Here is a 27,447-nt window from a genome sequence, read left to right on the forward strand (position 1 = left end):
CACACCCATCTAAAGCAGGGCTCTTGCTAACTGCCGATGGTTGCGAGCCATTTGGCTCCTAAAGTTTCAGATTTACGAGCCAAACAAATTTATAGTAGCCAAACTGACTACGTGCCAAAATAATTTACGAGCAATATATTAATTTATTATCACATTGTGATATTAGAATATAATGTTTTAAACATTCACAGCGGCAACAAGGAAAGACTTAATAATCGATCACAAACGTGCTTTTTTGTTCATTTAAGTGAGATTTACTTATTTTGTAGTTTACTGGGTTTTGAAGTGGATGTATTTTCTCCTCGCCAAAAGGTGACTTGCATGTAAAATTTGTTCGCTGAAGGGAAAAAATACTCGCATTTGCGAGCTATGGCTCGCCAAACAAGAGCCCTGTAAAGGTAGGTGAAAATTTTGGTAAATCTTTGGAATTACACCCAATTAACTGACACTGAAATTAATACGCTCACTGCTGAATTTAAGCAATTCTAAGCACTTTCTCTCATACAGTAATCACCTGATTATCCGGATGGCCACTACCTGGACAATCCATTGTCCGTACGCAGTGATCTGGGTGTATTAAACCATTAATCGTACATCTTTTCAAAATATCCGGACAAAATCCTTACTTCTGGGGTGATATTTTGGCAGCGCGAACATTTCTCACCCAGGCGGGGTGAGAATAGCCCAGTGGTAGCACACTGCCTGGCTCTGTAGTACACCCACCGTCCACTACAGGCCCCCCTCAATCGTTCTCATTTCCCGCATGACAGCCAGTGAGTAAATGTTTCCTCCATGAAAGTTGTCATGGCGGTGCACGTCGTTGTTTTCGTGGTGATCCCCTACATGCTTCAGGCCTTGCTATTCCTCACATGCTTCTTTCTAAGCTTATTAGGGTATGCCACTAGTCCACATGGGATTTACTGCACTGAGCAATGCAACAGCTTCACAAGCCACATCAAACAGAGTCAAGGAGCTAGTGGGTTATTCCACACGACACCCTGCGAGGAACTGTGAGTGTTATCTTCATTTTATTCTAGATGATTGTACTGTTCCTTGATTTTATTCTAGCCAACTGTACCATACTGTTCCATGATTCTGTTCTGTTTTATCAAGATTTTATTGTGGTAGGTGGGGGCACTCACCATCCACTCACTTGATGCAGTGCTGCTCTCGGGTATCTGCCCTGTCCTCTCCTCCATCCTTCTTTCCTTCCGTCCTCTTCTGTCTTTCTTTCCTTCAGTCTTTCCTCGTCCTTCTGCCTACGGGTGACTTTACACTCCCTCTTCTGTCTTTTGTTCATTCATTCTTTCCTCTTACTTCTGCTTGTGGGTGATTCTACACTGAGTGACAAGCCAAATGGTTTCCTGTACACCAGAAAACCATTTACTAAGCAAGGTAGTAGCCATATAACCAAATTTTGGTGCCTGGTGGTTTAGTGGGTAATTATGGCGCTCCAATTGGATTGTGCTGGTGAAGGTTTATATCCAAGGGGTGCTTGGGGTTTATTGCTCACGTAATGCCAATCAGGGATGAGTGAGGTTGGTCACTGTCATCTTAAATGTTAGGACCAACTTGCCAAGCCCCGGGTTCCTACGCTCCTCATGGGGCAACGTAGGATTGGATGATGGATGGATGGATCAAGATTTTACTCCATTTAACCATTATGTTTTGTGTGCCCACTGTCTTTTTCTCGTATAGCAGGTTTTATTCTAGCTGACTGTGCTGTTCCTTAATCTAATTCTAACTTAGTGAACTGTTCCATGATTTTATTCTGCTGTATTTTCCCAAGGCTTTATTCCATTTTACCAATACGTTTTGTGTGCCCACCATCTTTTTCTTGTGTAGCCCATTTTATTCTAGCTGACTGTACTGTTTGTTTTTATTCTTGCTTACTGTACTGTTCCATAATTTTATTCTACTGTATTTTACCATGGTTTTATTCTATTTTACCATTACGTTTTACGTACCCAACGTCTTTTTCTTGGGTTGCCGGTTTTATTCTAGCTGACTGTACTGTTCATTAATTTTATTCTAGCTTACTGTACTGTTTGTTTCATTTTTGAAGGCTCCAACATGCTTGCATGCGTCAGCTTTGGTCACCTAATGGCGGCTCTCCATGCTGCTCTATCTATGGCAGCCTCTCTGTTCAGTCCCTTAACCCTGAGGTCACACTTAATGACCTTGTCCCACGTCTTTTTAGGTCTACCCCTAGCAACCCCACCCTCAACATTAAAGCTTCTTACTTTCTGCATCCAATTATCATCCCCCATCCTCTCCACGTACCCAAATCACTTCAATCTACCTCTCCTCATTGCAACACCAATACACTCCAGTCCCATCCTAAGTCTCAACTCTTCCATCGAAAACCCAGCCCCCCCCCTCCCCCCAGGCCTTGCATGCAGGGACACACTGCTCATCCACCTAATCATTGTCATTTCTTTACGCTTGAGCTTGCGAATATCCTCTTCCTTTACTGCTCAGGTCTCACTATCAAACAGTATTACACTCCTAACACATGCTGCAAAACAAAGATCCCTTATCATGTAGTAAGAGCCCTCTTAATGTCAGGATAGGCAACAGCTCTCTGAACTTTTTCCAACCACTTCTCACCCTAGCCACAGAGCAAGCTCCAGCCCCACCTCCAGCACATAACATGTCTCCCAAATAACAAAACTCTTCACACCAGCTAGATCAGTCCTTTCACGCCTGACAATCCCCACCTGCTCTCCCCGACACGCCGCACACAAAAAATCAGCATTATCTCGCAGTCTACCTCTAATACCACTACATCTCTTATGCACCCACTTATCAAAAACACTGCACAAGATGGAATTACTTCCCATGCCCTTGTGGCAAATTGCACATGGCCACTCTCCCTCTTCTTTGACAGTATTGCCACCAACCCTAGATATCATCACTTTTGTTTTATCTGCATTTACTCTTAAGCCCTTGTACTTATCTAGTTGTATTTACCTAGTTGTGATATGCAGGAAATGAGCTACGCTCGTGAGGTCCCGTCTCTTTTTCTCGTCAAGTCAAATTTTGCTTTGAACTCATTTAAGTTTTTAGACTGGACGATCTCTTTGTTCAGGCTGTTCCACAGGTCTATGCATCTATATGGAAAGCTATATATCTTGATATCCTTCAAACAACTTGGCATTTTCAATTTCATTCCATGTCCTCTTGTTACTCTCTCATCCTATACAAACAGATCATTTTTATCAATTTTATCCATTCCCATCATGGCCCTGAACACTGCAATCATGTCGCCCCTTTCTCTCCTTTCTTTTAGTGTAGGCAGGTCCAGCTTTTCCAGCCTCTCTCTCCGTAAGACAGATCTGCCAAGCTGGTGACCATCTTGGTTGCTGTTCTTTGTATTCTCTCGATCTTATTTATGTCTCTTCTTGTGTGGGGACCACACTACTGCTGCATATTCTAACATGGGGTAGATCATGGCCACTATCAATTTTTTCATCACTTTCTCATCCATATAATGGAATGCCACTCGTATGTTAGTCAAGAGATTGTACGTCTCTCTAACTATCTTGTTAATGTGTTTTTCCGATGACAAACTATCCTGGACCAGCACTCCCAAATTTTTCTCTTCTCTCATTTTTTTTATTGGTTCATTACCCATCTTATAATTCAGTGATGGCCTCTTGTTACTCTTACCCATTTCCAATATCTTACATTTTTTTGCATTAAATTTCATTCCCCACATCTGGCTCCAATCTTGGATCCTATTCAGGTCTTCCTGCAGCATTTTACAGTCTTCCTTTACTTCTACTCTCCTCAAGATCTTTGCATCATCAGCAAACAGACTTGCATAACTGTTCACTCCATCTACCAAATCATTTACATAAATCAGGAACATTACTGGCGCTAACACCGAGCCCTGTGGGACTCCACTTGTTACTTCCCTCCATCTGGACATCTTGTCCTTTATAACTGTCCTCATTTGTCTGTCTCTCCAGATGTCACACATCCACTCCAGGACGTTTCCCTTCAGTCCTCCTATGTGTTCCAATTTCCACATTAGTCGCTTGCAGGGTACCTTGTCAAAGGCTTTCTCCAGATCTAGATACATACAATCCACCCATCTGTCTCTCTCCTGTAACACGTCAATCACTCTCGAGTAAAAGCTCAACAAGTTGGAAACACATGACCGTCCACTTCTGAATCCAAACTGGCTCTCTGCCAATATGTTCATCTCCTCCAGATATTTTATCCATCTGTCTTTCAGGATTCTCCCACACAATTTTGCAACTACGCTGGTCAGGGACACTGGTCTATAATTCAGGGGTTCTTCCTTGATTCCTCCCATACCATCTATCCATTTCCCACATCTTTCCTCCGCCTCCCTTTCATTCTCTGCAATCATCACCATCTTCATACAACATCTCCCACAGGAGTCCACTTCTGAAGTCACGTGCGAGGACTTCAAGTAAAATGGTAATCAGCAAGGGACTCAAAACTGACCCCTGATGCACATCACTCAAATCTCCATTCACTTTTACCTGGGTGTGAACACTCACATACATGGCCACAACCACCCTAACCAGCCACTCCTCCATCCCAGGCTTTCTCATTGCCCACTTCACCACTTCCCTAAGGTCTCTGTTAATGACTTTCTCCAAATCAACAGTTCCCTTTTCTTTCCTATATATTTTTCCTGAAGCTGTCAACAATGAATATGGCATAAGTGGTTCCCCTCCCTGGCATATATAAACCCAAACTGCATCTCATCAATATTCACTCTTTCTCTAATCATACCTTCTACAGTCGTTCTATTTTATCAAGGCAGTTTGGGTCGGGCTCTCTGGGACCTCACTCTGTTAGCTCTGTTGCCACATCGTCGCCACACACGTGCGCTCTCTCTCTCTCTCTCTCTCTCTCATATTATATATTAACTACTACTAATTGTATTTTCTTAATTTTTTCTCTTGTTTTCGACTTTTTTTTCCACACCACCCTGAGGTAAAAGTCTATAGGTGCGTTTTTTTCTTTTTTTTAAATAGCTTCCATGGCGGGAGACTGACTGAGTATGACCCACTCACGCAGGGCTGTCCCTCGTGTCACCACCTGACAATGTCTCCAAGGCAATGCTGACAAGTCTTATGAGATGCATACTATACTACAGCTTTTTTATTGAATTACATCTATACAGGATGGAGGTTTGGAGGGTGAAGTGCTTGAAAGGGTACAGCAGGGAAGAAAGGTTGCTGGTTCTTTGAAAGCAGTGATAAGAAACAGGGAAGTGAGCATGAAAGTGAAAAAGTTACTACATGACAGTATTGTGATACCAACTCTAACGTACGGAAGTGAAGCTTGGACGTTGTTGGAAGGACACAAGTCAAGAGTGAGAGCCGTGGAAATGAGTTATTTAAGAGGAGCCTGTGGAGTCACATGGAGAGACAGGCTGACGAATGAGGATATAAAGGAGCGTTGTGGTGCTGATGTGGATGTGATAGGAAGCGTTATGAGGAACACACTGAGGTGGTTTGGCCATGTGGAGAGGATGGAGGGTCAAAGACTGACGAAGAGAGTGTATGTGAGTGAGGTGGAGGGGGAAAGAGGGAGCGGGAGGCCGAGGATGAGATGGAGAGATGGGGTGGAGAGATATATGAGAGAGAGGGGTGTGAGCTGGGAGCAGGGGAGTGAAATGGCGGGGGACAGGGCGACTTGGAGGCGATTTGTTTGTGGCCACCCCAAACGGGATTGAGGCGTCTGGCAATAGATAGATAGATAGACATCTATACAGAGTGTTTAAAATTCATTTATAAGTAGTTACTAGCTTAAAACAGGAGAGTGAGAGAAAGAGAGAGAGAGAGAGAGGTGAACACAAATAATTACACGTGTGTTGGCGGCGATGTGACAACAGAGCTAACAGTGTGAGGTCCCAGAGAGCCCGACCCAAACTGCCTTGATAAAATAGAACGACTATAGAACTCTCTCCATTATCTGACCTAAATGCTTTATACCTCTATAATTTCCTCTTTCCTGGGCATCACCTTTCCCCTTGTACACATTTACAATTACACTCTTCAGCCAATCATCTGGGACAAGACACTCATATATAGTCATATTTATCAGGTCAGTAACTAACCTCACTCCTATATCTCCTGAGGCCTTCACCATTTCAGCAGTCAACCCATACACACCCGCTGCCTTCCTCATCCGCATCCTGCCTGTTGCTTCACTCACAGTAGCCTAGCAGCATCAATCAAAGGCCAAGGGCCAAACACGGGATCTGCTGGCTCCAAATCTCCCCTGTCCCAGTCAAACTCCTCAACCAACAACCAGCTATAATGCTCTCTCCATGTATCTTAAATATCCCCACTGTTCACCACTACCCTTCCTTCATCATTCTTCGCACACTGTTCACCAATAATATCCCGATCATCCCTCTTCACCTGATCTGCCATCTTAAATATGTTATTCTTCCTTTCCACACAATTTAGGTGGACTTCCATGTGGATGAGAAAGTGATGAAAAAATTGATAGTGGCCATGATCCACCCCATGTTAGTGTTGATGTTTGTGATGGATGTACTGTTTAATGTTTCAGTGCTGTTCTGTTTCAGTTGTGAAGGCCTCCCAGTTGGCTCTCTTATAATTAATGTATGTGTGTCTGTAGCCAGCTGGGGTGATTCTGATTTTGGTAGTGATGATGAATGGGAGGTGGTCAAAGCCAAGGCCTCTGACCACTTTCCAGGATGTTGTGATGGCGAGGTTTGGAGAGCAAAAGGTGATACTTGTCTTTGGTTGACAGGTCTGCTTGATCATGGTAACTGCTTGACTGTTGTTTATAGGTCTGTCTCATCAGATACAGTATGGTAGTGTAAAACCCAGGAACAAGTGTTGTACAGGGTACAGTAGTGGCCTTTTACAATCGCTTTCAAAGAAGGGGTATGTAAGAGGGAGGGGGTGGGGGCTAGGAGAGAAGTCAGCTATCCGGATGGAACCATTACCCAGGCATGCCTTTGGCTCTTTTATGTCGGATAATCGAGTGATTAATGTATATGCGTTTGTCACAAATACTTTTCTTCGTCCATACGAAAAGGTGATGGGAAGGGGAGTCTCTAGCTCCTATCTCCGTCTTTCATTGCATCTAACTTAACCTAACCCAACCTAATTTAATTTAGTCTGAACACAGACTTGATAACAGATGGAGAATCAAATTTAATTTAGTCTGGATGTAGATTTATTAACATATGGAACTACGAGCTGAACAACCCTCATGCCTTATCGACTTGGTACTAAAAAGAGCATTTGTAATGGACGTATATAGAAGTAAAATTGATTAAAACTGCATAAACTAAATGACAAACATTTATTTCATCCTCCAAATGCCGAAAATACCAAAATTTATATTAATTTTTAAGCAGTGATTACCCGAATCCAATTTAAACTATCCTTACCTAACCATAACAACCCAATATAATATAGCATAACCTACCTTAACCATCTATAACTCAACCAAACACACCAAAATGGATAAAAAAAAATGAATTTTAGTAAAGATAACTTTTAGTATCACTCATTATGTTCAAGAAACAATATGCATCTAGAAAACGGAACATGAATAAAAGCAAGACGGAAATTACCAATAAGCAATTGTTTACCACCCGAAAATTTTTATCAGAAAATTATGGAAAACAAATTAATGAGTGAACTGGTATAAAGTTCTCTGTGCTACTTAAACTAAACCATACATTCACCGACGTTATTTATAATTACAACCTAACAAACCAAACTAAAACAACCCATTACGGTAGGCAACAAATGACGTTAAACTGTGGCCAATATCGTGACATTTTAAGACATTCAACGATGCGCGTCAACATAGTGATCTACAACTAACGCCTAAATAATACAATGTTGAAATAATGATTAGAAACTGCACTCACTGCTCCAATATATCCCACCGCCACTTCATATTAAAATTTCATAGTAAAAATACGGTTTCATGTGCTTTGTTATTGTTGATTCCCAGGTGACAATGGTCGGGTAAACTTAGGCTGCCTTGTCGAAAACCCGGCCAAATTACCTTGTCTAATTCTACAGGACAATCCATGAGGGTCATATTCAAGTCTTAATGTCACTTGTTCCGAGTATTTGTTGATTCTAGTGCCGTCCTCATGTAAAACAAACACTGTGACCTTCTCAAACACACGACCTGACGCCATTTTTACCTACACTCCTTGGCCTAGTAGCTTTACATTGTGATATTTACTGTTTTTCGTTTTTGCTGAATACGATAAACCGACCAGGTTATTAATTGACTCAAATTATCTCTATTTCCTTTAATACTCAAATATGGATTTTAACATTGAAAATATATAAATGTATTTTACCACTTTCTATAAGCTAGTGAAAAGCAATCTTATTTTAGAATCAACTTCTGGCTTTAAATAAAAAATGGTCGAATGATATTTTCCATGCGTTTTCTTGAAGCAAAAGTACTGCTATTACTTGAAAAAGATATCTGACCGCCTAGACTCGTTTTGTAATCACCTTCAAAACATACAAAGACAAATGGTGGCACCCCAGGAGGCATCGTGAGCCTCTATCGCATAGGCTACTTGGACATTGTTTTGTTTTGAAGTGTGTAGGTTGGTCGAGAAGGGTCGGATTTACTGTAAGAGACTCGGAAGTGTCTTACGTTGTGAGGCAAGGATGCCCACAGATGATGAATTATCAAGGTACATAGAGTTACCTGAAGTTAGGAAGCCCATACATGATGAATTAGCAGGGTACATGGTAGCCTAATGGAAACTGATGCTGATTACCTAGTTACTGTGAGCTCCCCGTGATAGGGCATTTATATAAATATATATATATATATATATATATATATATATATATATATATATATATATATATATATAGGCTAATTTAAGCCCAATTTTGATCACGGGAATTTTGGTGGGTGCTGTTGCTAACACTCATGGCTAATCAGGACAAGGTTTCGTTACGATGGTACCTTCACGAATAGGTAGCCAGTTCTTATTTGGTATAGGAATAGTTTTGCCAGGACAAAATTTTATATTATGCATTCATTAATTTGTATACTTTGTAACACGGTTGACCTGGATGAGGCCTAAGTTAGGCCTGTGGGTCCAGCTGTATTACCTTAGTTTCATATGCTATGGTATTCAAGTTAATTTTATTAATTTGTATTTTAGTTTGAGAGGAGTGTGAGAGTGTTTTTGACTGGAGAAATGACTGGCAAAGTTGGGAATGTGCAAGTGGATGGAGTGGTTGGTCGATGGGGTGTGCCAGCTGAAGTAGATGGGAATGGTATTGCTTTAGTGGACATCTTTGCTAGTTAGGGGTTGGCAGTAGCCAACACCTTCTTCCGGCATAAGATGATCCACAGGTATACATGGAGAGTCATGAGGAGGATGGATGGTGAACTTGTTGAACGAAAGGCAATGATAGATCATGTGTGTGGATGAGCGAATGAGAAAACAGGTGTTAGATGCAAGAGTGTGAAGAGGGTGGGGGAATGGAATCTCGGACCATCAATTAGTGATGGCCAAGGCAAGGCTGCAAAGAAAATGGGTAAAGAGACAAAGGGGAAGACAGGAGGAAACAGCTCCTGTGAAAAGAGTGGAGTACCATAGTTGCAAGAGAGTGAGAAAATGGGAGAGTATAAGAGCTCAGTGGAAGAAAGATTGGGAAGGTATGAGTTGGAGCAGATAGAAAGGGTGGAAGAAATATGCAAGATATTCACGGAAGAGATAGGCGCAGCGTGCGAGTTGGTTTGTGGAGTGAGGAGGAGATGCAGAGGTGTGCAAGGGACAGCATGGTGGAATGATGAGTTGAAACGAGCTGTGGTACAAAAGAAGAAGGCATATAGGATAATGACTGGCTAATGAGTACCAGTATAGGTAGGAGAGAAGATGAGAGAGAGGGGAGAGAGGTATATGTGAACAGAAGGGAGGTGAAGAGATTGGTGAAGGAGAGTAAGAAGAGAGTGGATGAAGAGTTTGGGAGGAATCTGAGTGTGAAATGGAGGGAGAGTAAGGAATTGTTTTGGAAGGAGGTAAAGAAAGTAAGACAGTGTGAAAGGGGATATAGTAGGGAAGTGAAAGATGGGAATAATAGCTTGTTGGTGGAGAAGAGAGAGAAAATGAGGAGATGGAAGGAGCACTTTGAGGATTTATTGAATCTAGAGAGTGAGAGCAGTACGAGTATAAGTGGTTGGGGAATGGCTGGGAGAAGAAGAGATGAGAGCAGAAGTAGTTGAAGCAATGAAGAAGATCAAGATGGGAAAGGCCCCAGGAATTGATGGAGTGTGTGGTGAAATGCTGAAGTATTGGGGTGAGATTGTTGTGGAGTGGATATGGAAGTTGTGTAGATTGGCTTGGGAAGGGTTCCAGAGGACTAGAAATTATCAGGTATAACTGTTCCTTTAAACAAAGGAAAAAGGGAGAGAGAAGTGTGGTAACCATTGAGGTATTTGCCTTCTTAGTGTGATTGGAAAAATATATGGTAAAATACTTATTGATAGGGTTAGGCATATAACAGAGGAGCTAGGCTAGTTGGAGAACAAGGGGGACTTAGGAAGGGAAAAGGATGTGTAAATCAGATTTTTGTTCTAAGATGTTTAGTGGAGAAGTAGCTATCAAGAGAAGGGAAAGAAAGTGTATGCTGCCTTCATGGACTTGGAGAAAGCAAATGACAGAGTAGATAGGCAAGGTATGTGGAAGGTATTAAGAATATATAGTATGGAGTGGATGGGAAATTGCTGTGTGCTGTGAAGAGTATTGGGTATGTATGAGGGAGCTAGGGCTACAGCGTGAGTGGATGGTGAGCTAAGTGAGGTCTTTGACCTAAAATTGGGACTGAAATAGGGATGTGTGATGTTGCTGTTTAATATGTTCATGGATGGGGTTGTAAAGGAGATGCAAGGTAGGGCAGTGGATGTGGGGGTGGCTCTGATGAATGAGGGTGAGGTGTGGAAGATTCCACTGTTGGTGTTTGCTGATGATACAATATTGTTAAGTGAAGATGAATGGGAGTTGCAAGGTTTGGTGAATGAATTTGGGACAGTGTGTAAGGTGAGGAATCTGAAAGTTATGGTGCTTGAGAGGAATGAAGTAACACAATGCACAGTGAGGTTGGATGTTGAGGATATGGAGAATGTGAGTGCATTCGAGTACTGTACTTGGGTATTGTGATGAGTAAGGATGGAAGTTTGGGGGATGAAGTGCTTGAAAGGGTACAGCAGAGAAGGAAGGTTGTTGGTTCACTGAAAGCGGTGATGAGAAGGAAGGTTGTTGGTTCACTGAAAGCAAGGATGAGATATAGGGAGGTGAGTATGGAAGTTAACAAGTCACTGCATGATAGTATTGAGATCCCTACCCTAACATATTGAAGCGAGGCGTGGACTTTGCTAGAGGGGAGCAAGTCAAAAGTGAGAAAAATGGAAATGAGTTACCTGAAAGGAGGGTGTGGAGTGACATGCAGGGACAGGTTGACGAATAAAGAAGTGAAAGAACGTTGTAGGGTGGATGTGGATGTGATTGAGAAAATTAGGAGAAATACACTGGGGTGGTTTGGACATGTGGAGAGAATGGAGAATGAAAGGCTGACTAAGAGGGTGTATGTAGGTGAGGTGGAGGGGGGGGGAGACTGAGGATGAGGTGGAGGGATGAAGTTGAGAGGTGTATGAGGGAGGGGAGAGTGAGTTGAGGGAAGGGCAGTCAAATGGTGGGCGACAGAGCGACTTGGAGGTGCTTTGTCTGCGGCCACCCTTTGCAGGATTAGGGCATCTGGCTATAGATAGATAGCTTTATAATCATAAATTAATTCCTGAGTACGGTATTCCAAAATTTATCTAATTTTAACCCAAAATGCAACTGACTTTGAATCCACAACATAGGACACAGGGGTAAAACATTCCAATTAATTACAGTGCTATTGCAAAATGAATACAGTAGTTCCACTTACTGGTATTTAATTAGCTTCTTTCCGTATAAAATTTTTATGGCCTCTTGTTGACTGGTCCCCTCGCAACTCAAAAATATCCTGGCACACTTCAGGATCATACTTTTTGCATAGTATCTTGTATTTACCTTAAGTACGTCAATAGGTACCCTTGGGGGTAAAGAGTCCGTACCAATATGTTAACAGTAGATGATGTAGAATAATGTAGCTGGTTCAGACACAGGTCACTCCGGCCCATAGTTCTTGGTACCCTAGTCACACCAGCCCCTAGTTTGCCAGCCCTAATCACTGCAGCCTCCCTAATAGTCGGATACAGAAATGTCTCCTACAAGAGTGATAGGTTAGATTTGGTTAGGCTGAAGTGACTTGGGTAGGGGGCTGGTGTGACTATGGTGGGAGGCCGGAGTCACTAGGGTTGGGGGCTGGAGTGACTAGGGCCGGTAAAGCTAGGGGCTGGAGTGACTTGAAATCACTGGTTCAGGGATCAGTAGTAGAATGTGTAGTCATAAAGGTCCTGGTGATGTGCCATTCTCTTGCCAGACGTCCCTTGAAATAGTTGATGATGGGGCTGGAGAGTGTCCTCCATCAAGTTGTTCCAAGCTCGGATTACTCTTGTTGAAAAAAGTTTGATCTGACACCTTGTGTACCTTGTGTGTGTTGGACCAGGTACTTGTATGGGTGACCTCTGGTGGTGGTGGCTAGACTGGGCTCAAACACAGGTCTCAGTCATGTCTCCTCTTGCCCACCTAGCCTATATTCTAAAGTTGGTAATCTGAGCTTCCTTAGCCTTTCTTTGTGCTCAGACCCTTCAGTGATCCAACTGCTGTAATTTGGTCACTCTCCTTTTTACATTTTCTACTGTGTCCACATCCTTCACCAAGAATGACACCAGATCTGATTGCATATTCTAAATAGGGTCTAACCAGATTTATATATAACAGTGTAAAGATTTCTTCATCTGAAGACACAAATGTTCGCCAAATAAGCTCAGTTAGCCTGTGCGCGTTGCCTAATTTATCTTCTCCGCAGCATGCTCTGAGAAAATGAGCTTATTGTCAGTTATGACTGTTATCCTTCTCATAGTTTACTTCAGCCATTGATTCCTCCAGTTTATATATACATTCAATCCTCAAAAATTGCGGCAATTTGGGTCTGGACCACTGCCGTGATTTATGAATAATAACTCTTATGTGAAAAATTAATTTGGGTCTGGACTTCGGCCAACTCGCCCCCACAGCACCCTACCTACGCCCATCTAGGCACCATCAAACATAAACATACAAATTTAGGAATATTCAGTGCATGTAATAAACAGAAATAAGCAATGTTAAGGGATCTCACCTTAATCCTATGACGAAGTTGCATAGGCCTAAGTGAATGGAGTGGGGTGGTGTTAGGAAGAACTTAGAACCTCTCAGCACTCGTTCTTACCAAACTCTTTCGCCAGCTTTGAAAACATCTCTCCCTTCTTAACACGATGAATGAGCTCCAAACGTTGACTGTACGACAACGGCGGCAGCTTCCTGATGCCATACTGCTTAGAGCGTTACATTGGGGGGTCGGGAGGGTTCATGGCATGTAGGAGGCGGGGGAAAGTTGCACAAAAAAGGCAGGTAGCTCTAGTACTCCACGGTGATGGTCTGTAGTGTGCAGACTGGCGGAATAAGAACAACAACAACTTGGTGGCATTAGTATGCACATTTGCCACCAGGGACATGTGGTGATTGGTTGTTGGGTTGCGATTTTCAGTTTGAATGCCGCGGTTTACGGTTCTCCTCGGAAAAGGCCCACTTCAGTGCCTAGGTCCGCGATTTTCATGACTTAACAGTGATTTAAGGTTGGCGGCAGACTGACGGCCACTTAGTCGTGATTTACAAATCATTGATTTATGAACATGCAATTTATGAGGCTTGAGTGTACTCACTCCCTATATTTGATCCCACAGTTCTCAAAAACTTGCATTCTTAAGGTGAAACAACAGCAGCCCCCTTTCTGTACTTGTCACTTTTTTTTTTTTTTTTTTTTTTTCCATGAATACTACAAGCCACTCAATTTTCCCCCAGAATATATGTTTAAATTCCACACACGGAATGCAGTTTTCACCTCAGTACCTTCCCCGGGAGTAGGGGTATTCCCTCAGTAAGGGGGAAGTAGAATACTACCTTCCTGTCCCCACATTAACAAGACAGTTAGAGAGATGTATAAACTCGTGACTAACGTAAGAGTAGCATTTCATTACATGAATGAGGAGATGATGAAAAAATTGATAGTGGGCATGATCCATCCCAGGTTAGAATATGCAGCAGTAGTGTGGTCCCCACACAAAAAGAAAGATATAAACAAACTCAAGAGAATACAAAGAACAGCAACCAAGAAGGGCCCCAGCCTGGCAGATCTGTCTTTCAGCAATTTGCCTTCCTTAGAGGAAAGGAGAGAGAGGGGTGACACGATTGCAGTGTTCAGGGCCATGATGGGAGTAGACAAAATTGACAGAGAAGATCTGTTTGTATGGGATACAAGAGGACATGGAATGAAACTGAAGAAGCCAAGCTGCTTGAAGGATATCAAGAAATATAGTTTTCCTTATAGATGCATAGACTTGTGGAATAGCCTGGACAAAGAGATCGTCCAGTCTAAAAACCTAAACGAATTCAAAGCAAAATTTGACAACGGTACTGAGAAACAGAGATGGGACCCCACGAGCGTAGCTTATTTCTTGTATATCACAACTAGGTAAATACACACACACACACGCACACACGAGGAAGAAAAACCCTAGGTTCCTAAGAGGCATTGCCCCACCAGGCCCCCCTTCATGATGTCAACCACCCAGACCACCACTAAACAAAACCTATAGTTGCTAACCTTATGGAGAGGTTGTTGGTGTGTGTTCGTTTTGTAAGCAAGGAGTAAATATTGGTCCAACTAGACTTCCATGTACGGGGTGACCCAGAAAAACCTCCCACATTTCAAAGGTAAATGAAAAAATAATGGTTAAAGATAATCAAAATATTATTTGCACACATGAAACTTCATTCAGTAGTTTTTATTCATCGTATTTTAAAGATGACATCCTCCAAATGGTGACCGTCATTGTCTATACACGCTTGGAGGCTATTTCTAAAGGCTGCCATGGCTCAACGGGTCATGTCGGGTGGAACAGCGGCTATCTCCTGCTGAATAGCAACCTTAAGGGCTTCAAGAGTTTGGGGTCGATAAGTGTACATTCGTGATTAAATGTAGCCCCATCGCTGTTGCCGATGTTGGCGTCGTTGGCCAGTATTTCTTTGAAGATGGTGGTGTTATTGTTACCGTAACTTCTGACCTTTACATTGATTTGCTCGAAAACTTTATAAGGCCACAACTCGAACACCTCAAGCTTGAAGAACTTGATATGTGGTTTCAGCAAGATGGAGCTACGGCACACACAGCTCGAAGATCATTGCAAGTGCTGAGGGAAATGTTTCTGGATCAGGTGATCTCGTTGCGTAGCGATGTTGAGTGGCCGGCCCGTTCCCCTGACCTCGCCCCTTGTGATTTTTTTCTGTGGGGCTACCTTAAATCACGAGTGTATACTCATCGACCCCAAACTCTTGAAGTCCTTAAGGTTGCTATTCAGCAGGAGATAGCCGCTGCTCCACCCGACATGACCCATCGAGCCATGGCAGCCTTCAGAATCGCCTCCAAGTGTGTATAGACAATGACGGCCACCATTTGGAGGATGTCATCTTTAAAACATGATGAATAAAAACTGTACCAGTATTGAATGAAGTTTCATGTGTGCAAATAATATTTTGATTATCTTTAACCATTATTTTTTCATTTACTTTTGAAATGTGGGAGGTTTTTCTGGGTCCCCCTGTACTTTTTTTTTTTTTTTTTTTTTTTTTTTTTTTGGTATACTGTATTTTTCCAAATCCCACATTTCCATTGACTAATTTTTAAAGTAAATAGTCTAAGAAAAAGTTGTTGGTATTGATGACAGGAACCCAGAGAAAATTCATAAATCTCTGTACTATGTTGGGTTATAAATAAAATGCAGTAATACCCTTTTTTTTCCTTATTCAATTCTAAGTACAGTATTTGTTAAAACAGGTAATTTTTTCATTTCATACCATATTTGACTTTGTTATAAATCTGGTTTATCCCTTGTTTTTTTATCTGGCTTGTTCAATTTGTAGTTCATTTCTGTTGGAAATTACAAGTTTTTGAGATATCTCTCCCTCTTCCCCTGAAATGAATAAATTACAAACCATTATGGGCACTAACCTACCCTGACCCCATTTAACTTGACCTAGACCCTATGCAACTCAGTCCTAACCAAGACAAATTCCAACTGTACCTTAGTTGTCAGTCTCACATTTCTGAAAACAAAACCAGGAATGGGAGAGCACTTAAACTGTTGCTGTCAGAGGCCATTGCAAAACTGAGTTGCCAGGCCGCAACTCAGTTATTGATTGGCGAGAGTATGTAAATGACATGACTCTTGTCCTGGCCAGCAGCTGGCTAGATCGAAAAATGATATATCCATTATTATTTATTTCTGATGGAAGCGTCACAGAACAAAGGGTATTTGCACTTAAGAGATCTAACTATAAAACACTTCCAAGAACACTGTCTTGAAAGGACAAGTAGCTCTTTTGCTGTTTGCTTTTCTTTGTGTTCAGTTATAAACAGTGGAAAATTTAGACCTGGAGAAACTATTTTTCCTGAGCCAGTTACTGCTTAGATTATAAAGCAGTATGATAAACTGAGGATGAGCTGGAGGCATGGAGTAGAGAGGTATATGAGAGAGGGGGGTGCGAGCTGGGACCAGGGCAGTGAAATGGTGGGGGACAGGGCGACATGGAGGCGATTTGTTTGTGGCCATCCCTTATGGGATTAAGGCCTTTGGCAATAGAGAGATAGAGAGACAGATGATAAACCCACTAGTATGACTTGTTATTCTCCCTGTTTCTGCAAAGTAAAGTTACCGTTATTTAAATACAGCATAATACATTGCATACTGTGATTTACCATTATAATTATGAGAGCAACCCTGAAACAAAACATGACATATTGATAAACATGCACCTGACTCTGGTGTTTATCACTGTCACTTAAGTACAGTACTGGTATCTTCTCCAGACTAGCAGAGGAGGCACTGTTACGGGAGGCCCAGAGAGGAGCTCAGCGAGCAGAAATATCAGGCCCCTCTGGTTGGCTCAAGTGCCGACTGCCATCCACAAACAAGACCTTTCTTCACAACACACTTCTTGGTGCGTCATGGAATATGTTGATAATACCGGTATCTGGTGCGCTGCGATCTTTTTAAATTCCCATACTGTACCTGGCAATTACAGTACGGTAGAGTTCACATTCAGCAATTACGACCAGTAAGATCAGCATCTGAGCATTATTAATCCTTGCAGTTGTTAACATATCAAGTTAATTTTATTCAGCTTAGACTTTTCTGAAGATCTTGCATTTTGACATCTAAAACTTTAACATGAATGCATTTAAAAATGTGTTTAATCCCTTAGCCTACATGATAAGCTGGTACAGGTATATAGTTGTACAGTGTTACATGCTAGTATATTTAATTCATTTAATTTGCACTGATTACAGTAGCTGCTTCAGGAATTTTATGCATTTCGTGTTATACCCTAAAAGTAGTACCGGTAGTTGATTTATTGTGCTAATTTTTTGTTTTTCTCCATGTAATAATACACCATTTTGTTTTCCCTTAAATTACATTCACCAGAATTTAATACAGGCATGATAGCTAATTTAATTACCAAGTTAGTTTGAATGCCCATATTGATTTTTCTAGTGATTCACTTATTTCTGCATGCAGACAGACACATGGATGAAATTGTAACTTCCGTCAACGTTTACTGGTCATCATTCATCATCATAATCATCGCGAACTCTTCTTCCATCTAGGGATGGGGTGAGGTGGGGTCCAAATAGCAAGAAAAAATAAGGAGAAAGTAACTGAAAATCTGCCCATTTAAATTGCTACACTCTCATTTGCTTACCACTCAAGCCTTCAGAATCTGTCCTTTGGTGGTGAAGGTTATAAAGGTAGTATTCTTATTATACAGAATGGAGAATTGCACTACCATTATTCCTTTTGTGGACCTTTAGTGATGCATAGTGTAAAGTCCACCACATATCCTGCTCTGTAAGGTTATAAAATTGTGTTAGGAGTGGCAAGGAGGAACAAATGGGCAGTGAATAATAAGGCAGCAATTGTAGTGGAAACCTAGCTAAGTATTGTGAGGTAAGGGTTGTCTGTGAGAGGGAGAGAGACTGACTAATGTGTGTAAGTTGGGTGGTTAAAAGAAAAACAGTTAGCGCAAGGACAAGGTAGGAGAGTACTGTACATGAAGACTATTGATGTAGTATGAGAGGAGTGGTTGTCACTTAGTAGGGACAGAAAGGCATAGAGATCCGTTAATTGAGGCCACCTGAACAAAATGTAAATATCAGTGTTAATCCCTTCACTATGATGATGTATTTTTGTGTTTTATATCACAGTCTCCAGGTTAATTAAGACAGTCTCTCTCTCTCTCTCTCTCACACACACACACACACACACACACACACACACACACACACACACACACACACACACACACACTATCTATCTATCTATCTATAGCCTGACGCCCTAATCCCGCAAAGGGTGGCCGCAGACAAAACGCCTCCAAGTCACTCTGTCACCCACCATTTGACTCCCCTCCCCCCAACTCACCCCCCCCTCCCTCATATACCTCTCAACTCCATCCCTCCACCTCATCCTCGGTCTACCCCTCCCTCTCCCTCCCTCCACCTCACCTACATACACCCTCTTAGTCAGTCTTTCATTCTCCATTCTCTCCACATGTCCAAACCACCTCAGTGTATTTCTCCTAATCTTTTCAACCACATCCACATCTACCCCACAACGTTCCTTCACTTCTTCATTCGTCAACCTGTCCCTCCACGTCACTTCGCATGCTCCTCTCAAGTAACTCATTTCCACTGCTCTCACTCTTGACTTGTTCCCCTCTAGCAAGGTCCACGCCTCGCTTCCATACGTCAGGGTAGGGATCACAATACCATCATGCAGTGACTTCTTAGCTTCCATACTCACCTCCCTATTTCTCATCGCTGCTTTCAGTGTACCAACAACCTTTCTTCCCTGCTGTACCCTTTCACGTACTTCATCCCCCAAAGTTCCATCCTTACTCATCACACTACCCAAGTACTTGAATGCACTCACACACACACTCTGAATTTACCCACTTGGTAGTATAGTAGTGACCTCTCCTTCAGAGGTGTCTGAACTCTTTCTTTGAGGTTAAAGTATGCACCATCAAAAGTTATTGAGGAAAGTACCAATTATCCATAGTAACTGGTCTCCATGATAACATGCAATTATGTTTTCAGAATTGCATAAGCTTACAGGTATATAATTATTTTCTAGGTGCCTTGGCTGCAAACCGAGTAAAGGAGAAGCAGGACAAGACTCGTTGTGAAAATGGGAGGCGAAAGCGACAGATTGAAGAGAAGGAAAGAAACACTTACAAAAGAGTTTATATCCAAGCCAGCAGCAAACAAAAGAAAATTCAGACTTCAGAAACAAACTGTGTGAAAGGGAGTGACGGTGTATTGAACAATGAGACCAAATCAAAATTTAAAAATAAACAGGTGTTTGTGTGGAGCGAGGAAGGACTGGAACTGAGAGCGGGTGGGGAGCTAACGAACAGTCAGAAAAAGTTCAAGTGCAGTGATAATGCAAATGGCAATAAGAGTACTGGTACAGCTAAAATCTTACCCAGAAATATAAAATTTGTATCAGAGGTTAACAGAAATTTGTATGATTGTGAAAAAAGATGATCATACCTGGTATGTATTACCCTAGACATGCAAGCTAATAATTATTGGGAAGGCATAATTAGGTGGTAAGTTACATCTAGCTGGGTAAGTTAAGGTGGGAGAATCATAAAGCATACGCACCTTAAGTTGGTAGTGGGGGAAAAAAAAAAAAAAAAATTGTAACTGTAGTGCATATAAATTTGGTAATGTATGATGTTCTTTTGGGAGGTGACAGGCATTGAGCTGAGGTAATGACAGGATTAATTGGGCAGAAATTGAATTTCATAAACTGTAAGGAAATTTATGCTTAGATTTAATTCAAAATTAAGAAGTATTTTGTCTGTGTCTTTTTAGGACTACAGTTGGCTCTCCATATTTGTGGTTTCTGTATTCTCAGTTACAGTTATCAGTGGGTATACAGTTTACCATCTATTCTAAGTTTATTCCAAGATGGTTTAACAGCTGTTGTTATATCATCTTAATATACACTTTACAGAAGTATGTTGTAATGTCTGATTTGATGTTCATCACTGCAAAGGGTGTGCTGGCAATCATAGTTAAATTATGATTGCAGGGGCTGCATAGAAGGGTCCCCAGTTATTCACTGATTTTTCCATTTATGTAGGTGGTTGTTGTCTAACTGCAGTGAATACAGAGTGACTAATTCATTCTTTGTGTTTGCTTAGTAATACAAAGCCACCTTTTGTTTTTCAAAACAATAGTGCAGTTAAACAAAATCTCTTTAATGAGCCATATTTTATACATAAATTGACAAATGGTGTTAGATATGTGTTGTATGGTTTTACGCTACCTACTTTACTTATTGATAAAGCAATTAGAACAATGACTAATGTCTGTTGAGCAATGTTAGGCTCAAAACAGGCAACAGGAGATTAGCAGTGGGAGTTTAATTTATGTTCAATGAGAGATCATGTAACCATGTTTGTATAGATAGACCGTTGCGCTCCAAATGAATGTCAGTTATGGGTAAACAGGGTAGGGCAATGATTTGGTGCTGGGAATTGTTTTTGTTTTTGAATGCTCCATCATGCCTGCATAGGTCAGCCTTGGTCACCTAATGGCGGCTTTCCATGCCGACTGATCTCTGGCGCTTCCCTATTTAGTCCCTTAACCCTCGTCCCAGGTCTTTTTCAGTCTACCTGTCACTACCTTATCCCCAACATTAACACATTCACTTTCTGCACCCATTTATCATCCCCCATCCTCTCCACATGCCCAAACCATCTCAATCTACCTCTCCACATCACAACACCAGTACACTCCAGCCCCATCCTACCTCTCAACTCTTCCTTCGTATACCTATTCCCCCCAGACCTTGCACTCAAGGACACACTGCACATCCACCTAATCATTGTCATTTCTGTACGTTTAAGCCTACGAGTATCCTCTTCCTTTACTGCCCAGGTCTCACTACCGTACAGCATTACACTCCCAACACATGCCGTTTACAAAGATCCTTTAGCACGGAGGGACAGCCCTCTCATTGTCAGGAGAGGCAACAGCTCCCTGAACTTCTTCCAACCACTCCTCACTCTATCCACAGAGCTAGCTCCTGCCCCGCCTGCAGCACATAGCATGTGTCACAATTAACAAAACTCTTCCACACATTCAAGACTCACCAGCAAGTTCAATCCTATCACACCTGGCAATATCCCCATGCACTCCCCAACACACTGTGCACATGAAATCAGCATTATATCATAGTCTACCTCTAATACCACCACATCTCTTATGCACCCACTCATTGCAAACACTGCACAAGATGGAATTACTTCCCACGCTCGTGACAAATCGCACATGGCCACTCTCCCTCTTCTTTGATAGTACCACCGCCAACCCTAGATATCATCACTTATTTTATCTACATTTACTCTAAAGCCCTTGTGTCCCATACCATTTCTCCACCTCCTAAATCTTTCCTCTGCCTCCCTTTCATTCTTTGCAGTCAAACCAAATAATCAGCATACAATATCTCCCATGGGAGTCCATTTCTGAAGTCACATGAGAGGGCTTCAAGTACCACGATAAACAACAAGGGGCTCAAGACTGACCCCTGATGCACACCAGTATTCATGGAAAACTCATCACTCAAATCTCCATTCACCCCTACCTGGGTGTACTTGGTCATAACCACTCTAACCAGCCGCTCCTCGATCCTAAGCTCTCTCATTGCCCACTTCACCACCTCTCTAGGGACTCTGTCAAAGGCCTTCTCTAAATCAACAAAAACAAAATACAGTTCCCTTTTCTTTCCTAAATATTTTTCCTGAAGCTGTCGAACAGTGAATATAGGATGAGTGGTCCCTTTGCCTGGCATAAACCCAAACTGCATCTCATCAATATTCACTCTTTCTTAAATCATATCTTCTAGAACTCTCTCCATGACCATCATTGTCTGGTCTGAAAGCTTTATCATTATCATCATCATCATCATCCGGACCTCCCTTCCCACCCTAGGGCAGGGTGAGGAGTAGCAGTGTCCAGCATCCCAAATTTACCCAGTCCAATGGGCCACGCTTCCATGCACTCATCATTCAAGCCCCCGGAATCCTGGCTGTATCAGATACTCCAAAAACATTCACCACGTTCGGTAGCTTCACATAACATATCTGATAGAGTCAGTCCGGACACTGCCACGTTAAAATGGGATGCCAAATCCCTAATCATGCACTTCTCCTCACAACATTCATCCAGCCAGCTCGATCTCTTGCCAGTTCCCTAGCCTCACCAACTTCCAAACCTCTCTTCCTCACACATTCATCTACCATATCTCTCCACCTTCTCCTTGGCCTACCTTGCTTCCTCCCTCCTTCAGATTTGCTCTGATATACCTTTTTCACCACTCTATTGTTATCCATTCTCTCCACATGACTATACCACCTCAGTACACTCTCTTCGATTCTGGTGTCCACAGACTTCCTGACTCCACATCTTTAACGAATCACATTATTTCGTATCCTATCTACCCTCTGTACTCCACATACATTCCTCAGCAGTCCCATCTCCACTGCTCTTACTCTTGACTTTTCATTTTCATGCCACACCATAGTCTCACATCCATATGTTAAAGTTGGCACTAACACTCCTTCATGTAAGCCTCATGCAGCTGCAACACTCAAGCCTCTGTTTCTTATCAAGGCCTTCATTGCACCAGCCACTTTTCTTCCTTGTGTCACTCTACTTTCCACTTCTTTTGTACATATTCCTCTCTTTTCTATCACTATATGCAGGTATTTGACTCACCAATTCCAGTCTCTCTCCATTCACTGTAACATCACACTGGGAGTCACCATTTCTCTTGATAACCATCACTTTACTCTTTTCTACATTTAATCTCAAGGAACGACACTCACAGACATCAGCAAAACTCTGCACTGGCCTACCAAGTTCTTGTCCAGTATTTACAAGTAGTACTGCATCATCAGCATACAACAAATTTGAGTATTCCATCTATCACCATTCATTACCAGTGCCATCCCTCTCTCCATTACTTGTGTTGTTACATCTTTCATCACCCCATCTATATATATATTGAGCAACCATGGGGACATCATACAACCTTGTCGCATGCCCACACCAGTTGTGAACCATTCACTTAGATCCCCATTAACACTGACACATGCTTCACAACCATCATAAAAATTCTTGACGGCACCTAGCAGCATATCATCTACACTGTACATGCGTGAAACTTTCCAAAATCCTTCTCTGTCCACTTTGTTGTATGCTTTTTCCAGATCCATGAATGCCATAAACACCTTATGGTCCTTCTCACAAGCCATCTCTGCTATCAGTCACACTGCAAATATTTGATCCACACATCCTCTGCCACTCCTAAAACCACCCTGTTCATCACTCACCAGGACTTCTGATATCTCTCATACTTTCTCTATAACAATTCTTCCATATACCTTCCGTTCTACACTCAGTAAACTTATGCCACGATAATTCTTGCACTCACTTTCCTCACGTTTATTTTGTACAGGGGTACAATCACAGCCTTTTTCCACTCTGCTGGCACAGTTTCACTCATCCATGCCTTGTTAAATATCTCCAACAAGCACTTCATTTCACTCTCTCCACTACACTTAATCATCTCTGCATACACCTCATCAACCCCAGCTGCTTTCCCATTTTTCAGCCGCTTCACAGCACTCTTCACCTGTACGAGTGTCACGTCTGGTGGCACTGCATTCCTTCTCTGCACATCCCCCAAAACCAGTTGTGTTTACAGCTGCTCTGATCTCTCAATGCTCATTCATCAGCCTTTCAAAATATTCTTTCCATCTGTGGTCCTTACTTCATCCCCATGGGTTAATAATTTACCACCTACATCATTCACGCATGGTGGAATGATGAGGTGAAACGAGCTGTCGAACAAAAGAAGAAGGCATATGGTGAATGGTTGGCGAGTAGAGGTAGGGGAGAAGATGAGAGAGAGAAGAGAGAGGTATATGTGAGCAGGAGAAGGGAGGTTAAGAGACTGGTGAAGGAGAGTAAGAAGAAAGTGGATGAAGAGTTTGGGAGGAATCTGAGTGTGAAATGGAGGGAAAGATATTGTTTTGGAAGGAGGTAAAGAAAGTAAGGCAGTGTGAAAGGGGAAATAGTAGGGGAGTGAAAGATAGGAATAATAGATTGTTGGTGGAGAAGAGAGAGAAATTGAGGAGATGGAAGGAGCACTTTGAGGATTTGTTGAATGTAGAGAGTGAGAGCAGTGTGAGTATAAGTGGTTGGGGAATGGCTGGGAGAAGAAGAGATGAGAGGAGGGAGGAAGAGATCAGTAGGTCGGAAGTAGTGGAAGCGATGAAGAAGATTAAGCTGGGAAAGGCCCCAGGAATTGATGGAGTGTGTGGTGAAATGCTTAGGTATGGGGGTGAGATTGTTGTGGAGTGGATATGGAAGTTGTGTAGATTGGCTTGGGAAGAGGGAAGGGTTCCAGAGGACTGGAAATCAGGTATAATTGTTCCTCTGTACAAAGGAAAAGGGGAGAGAGAAGTATGTGGTAACCATAGGGGTATTTGCCTTCTTAGTGTGACTGGTAAAATATATGGTAGAATACTCATTGATAGGGTTAGGCATATGACAGAGGAGCTAGTTGGAGAAGAACAAGGGGGATTTAGGAAGGGAAAAGGGTGTGTAGATCAGATATTTGTTCTAAGATGTTTATTGGAGAAGTATCTAGAGAAGGGAAGGAAAGTGTATGCTGCCTTCATGGACTTGGAGAAAGCTTATGACAGAATAGATAGGCAAGGTATGTGGAAGGTATTAAGAATATATGGAGTGGAGGGGAAATTGTTGAGTGCTGTGAAGAGTATGTACGAGGGAGCTAGAGCTACGGTGCGAGTGGATGGTGAGCTGAGTGAGTTCTTTGATCTCAATGTGGGACTGAAACAGGGGTGTGTGATGTCTCCATGGCTGTTTAATATATATATGGATGGGGTTGTAAAGGAGGTGCAAGGTAGGGCAGTGGATGTGGGGGTTGCCCTAATGAATGAGGGTGAGATTTGGAAGCTCCCGGTGTTGCTGTTTGCTGATGATACAGTATTGTTGAGTGAAGATGAATGGGAGTTGCAAGGTTTGGTGAATGAATTTGGGACAGTGTGTAGGAGGAGGAAGCTGAAAGTTAATGTAAACAAAAGTAAAGTTATGGTGTTTGAGAGGAATGAAGTCACAGAGTGTGCAGTGAGGTTGGATGGTGAGGATATGGAGAATGTGAATGCATTCAAGTACTTGGGTAGTGTGATGAGTAAGGATGGAACTTTGGGGGATGAAGTACGTGAAAGGGTACAGTAGGGAAGAAAGGTTGTTGGTTCACTGAAAGCAGTGATGAGAAATAGGGAGGTGAGTATGGAAGTTAAGAAGTCACTGCATGATAGTATTGTGATCCCTACCCTAACGTATGGAAGCGAGGCGTGGACCTTGCAAGAGGGGAACAAGTCAAGAGTGAGAGCAGTGGAAATGAGTTACTTGAGAGGAGCATGTGGAGTGACGTGGAGGGATAGGTTGACGAATGAAGAAGTGAAGGAACGTTGTGGGGTAGATGTGGATGTGGTTGAAAAGATTAGGAGAAATACACTGAGGTGGTTTGGACATGTGGAGAGAATGGAGAATGAAAGACTGACTAAGAGGGTGTATGTAGGTGAGGTGGAGGGAGGGAGAGGGAGGGGTAGACCGAGGATGAGGTGGAGGGATGGAGTTGAGAGGTGTATGAGGGAGGGGGGGGTGAGTTGGGGGGAGGGGAGTCAAATGGTGGGTGACAGAGTGACTTGGAGGCGTTTTGTCTGTGGCCACCCTTTGCGGGATTAGGGCGTCGGGCTGTAGATAGATAGATAGATAGATCATTCACGCCATCACATGTTTCTGCTTTCACTTCTAGATTTCCGCTCCACTTTCCAGAATGATTTCTTATTTTCCGAGTAGTTTGCATTCATTATTATTCCTAGCTCATCATTTACCTCCTTCTTTTTCCTCTTAACTAGTCTCTTTACGTGCTTCTTGCTCTCAATATATTCAGTTCTCATTTCAACCAAACCTCTGTCTTGTAACCACTTTAGCCACTTCTTCCTCTTTTCCTCCACTGCCCTCTTAACCTTATCATCCCACCATGCCATACCTTTCTTCTTTGTTGTTATTCTTGCCACACCACACACTGCTTTAGCATTTCTAACTAAGCAGTCCATATATGCATTCCATAGGCTCTCCAGATCCACTTAATTCAAATTCACTGATGCTAGCTCCTCCCCTACTTCTTTGATCATCAGCTTCTCAACTTTCAGTCTTTCTCCCTAACTGCTCCTTTCTCTCCTGGTCCACCTCACTCCTCTCAGCTTGATCATGCATACCACAGTCATATGATCTGACAGACCTCCACATCGTCCTTTCATGGCCTCTATATCAGTAAACATCCCTAGCATTGACCTCTGTGAGCACATAATCAATCAGGCTCCTTTCGACATGATCACCGTTCCCGCCTTCTGTACCCAACTGATTTCTGACTTCGCCAACATGCTTGCATGCGTCGGCCTTGGTCACCCACACTTGAAACCCTTTTCTTCAGAATTCCTTGAACTGACTGACTAGAATAATTTTTTTAACCATGTGTATCAGTTGATTCACATCTTGGGATATGTCCTCAATTTGATTTTATGCCCTGTTGGTTGCTGTCACATACTGGATGTGGAGGTTGATTAGACTGATCCCATCATCTCTGAACATACTTTAATTACTTTCAGGTTTAATGTCCCAAAAAACGCTTTTTATAAGAAGATTATCAGGTTTAGAAAATACAGGAATACTGACAATCATGTGATATGCTGTGAAGCTGATCAGTATTTAATCAACACCGATTCTTCTGAACTTTCTTCTAATGATTTGGTGAATACTACTATATTGGTATATAATAATGAACTTGGGTCTATCTTTGACCATCACTGTCCGGAAGTAGAAAAGACAATCATGATACATAATAATCCTCTGTGGTTTGGTCCACTTATCAATTCTTTGTGTAGATAACATAGGAAAGCAGAATGTGAATGGCACTTGCATCAAACCATGCAGAATTATTTGCATTATTGTTGTGAGAAGGGATGTCATCCGTACTGTAAAAACCCAAAAGGCAAAGTAT

General features: G+C 42.2%; 2 protein-coding genes across 3 annotated transcripts in view; one reads left to right on the forward strand and one right to left on the reverse strand.

Moving 5' to 3' along the window:
• Window positions 1-8,188, reverse strand: part of Art4 (arginine methyltransferase 4) — a 178,835-nt gene extending 170,647 nt beyond the window's left edge. For both annotated transcript variants that reach the window (XM_080274219.1, XM_080274218.1), the window contains exon 1: window positions 8,050-8,188. In XM_080274219.1, coding sequence (XP_080130345.1) covers window positions 8,050-8,188 — 139 coding nt within the window. The remainder of the gene's footprint in view (window positions 1-8,049) is intronic.
• A 421-nt stretch (window positions 8,189-8,609) lies between these two features.
• On the forward strand, window positions 8,610-20,547 carry LOC145402289 (uncharacterized). The gene is made up of 3 exons (XM_080274420.1): window positions 8,610-8,704; window positions 17,085-17,215; window positions 19,411-20,547. The coding sequence occupies exons 1-3, from the start codon at window positions 8,679-8,681 to the stop codon at window positions 19,821-19,823; spliced, it is 570 nt and encodes a 189-aa protein (XP_080130546.1). The 5' UTR covers window positions 8,610-8,678; the 3' UTR covers window positions 19,824-20,547.
• Window positions 20,548-27,447: the final 6,900 nt, after the last annotated feature.

This window comes from Coenobita brevimanus, chromosome 57, assembly GCF_032717465.1.
Source record: "Coenobita brevimanus isolate Jiangsu-jjx chromosome 57, ASM3271746v2, whole genome shotgun sequence".
NCBI classification, from domain to species: Eukaryota; Metazoa; Arthropoda; class Malacostraca; order Decapoda; family Coenobitidae; genus Coenobita; species Coenobita brevimanus.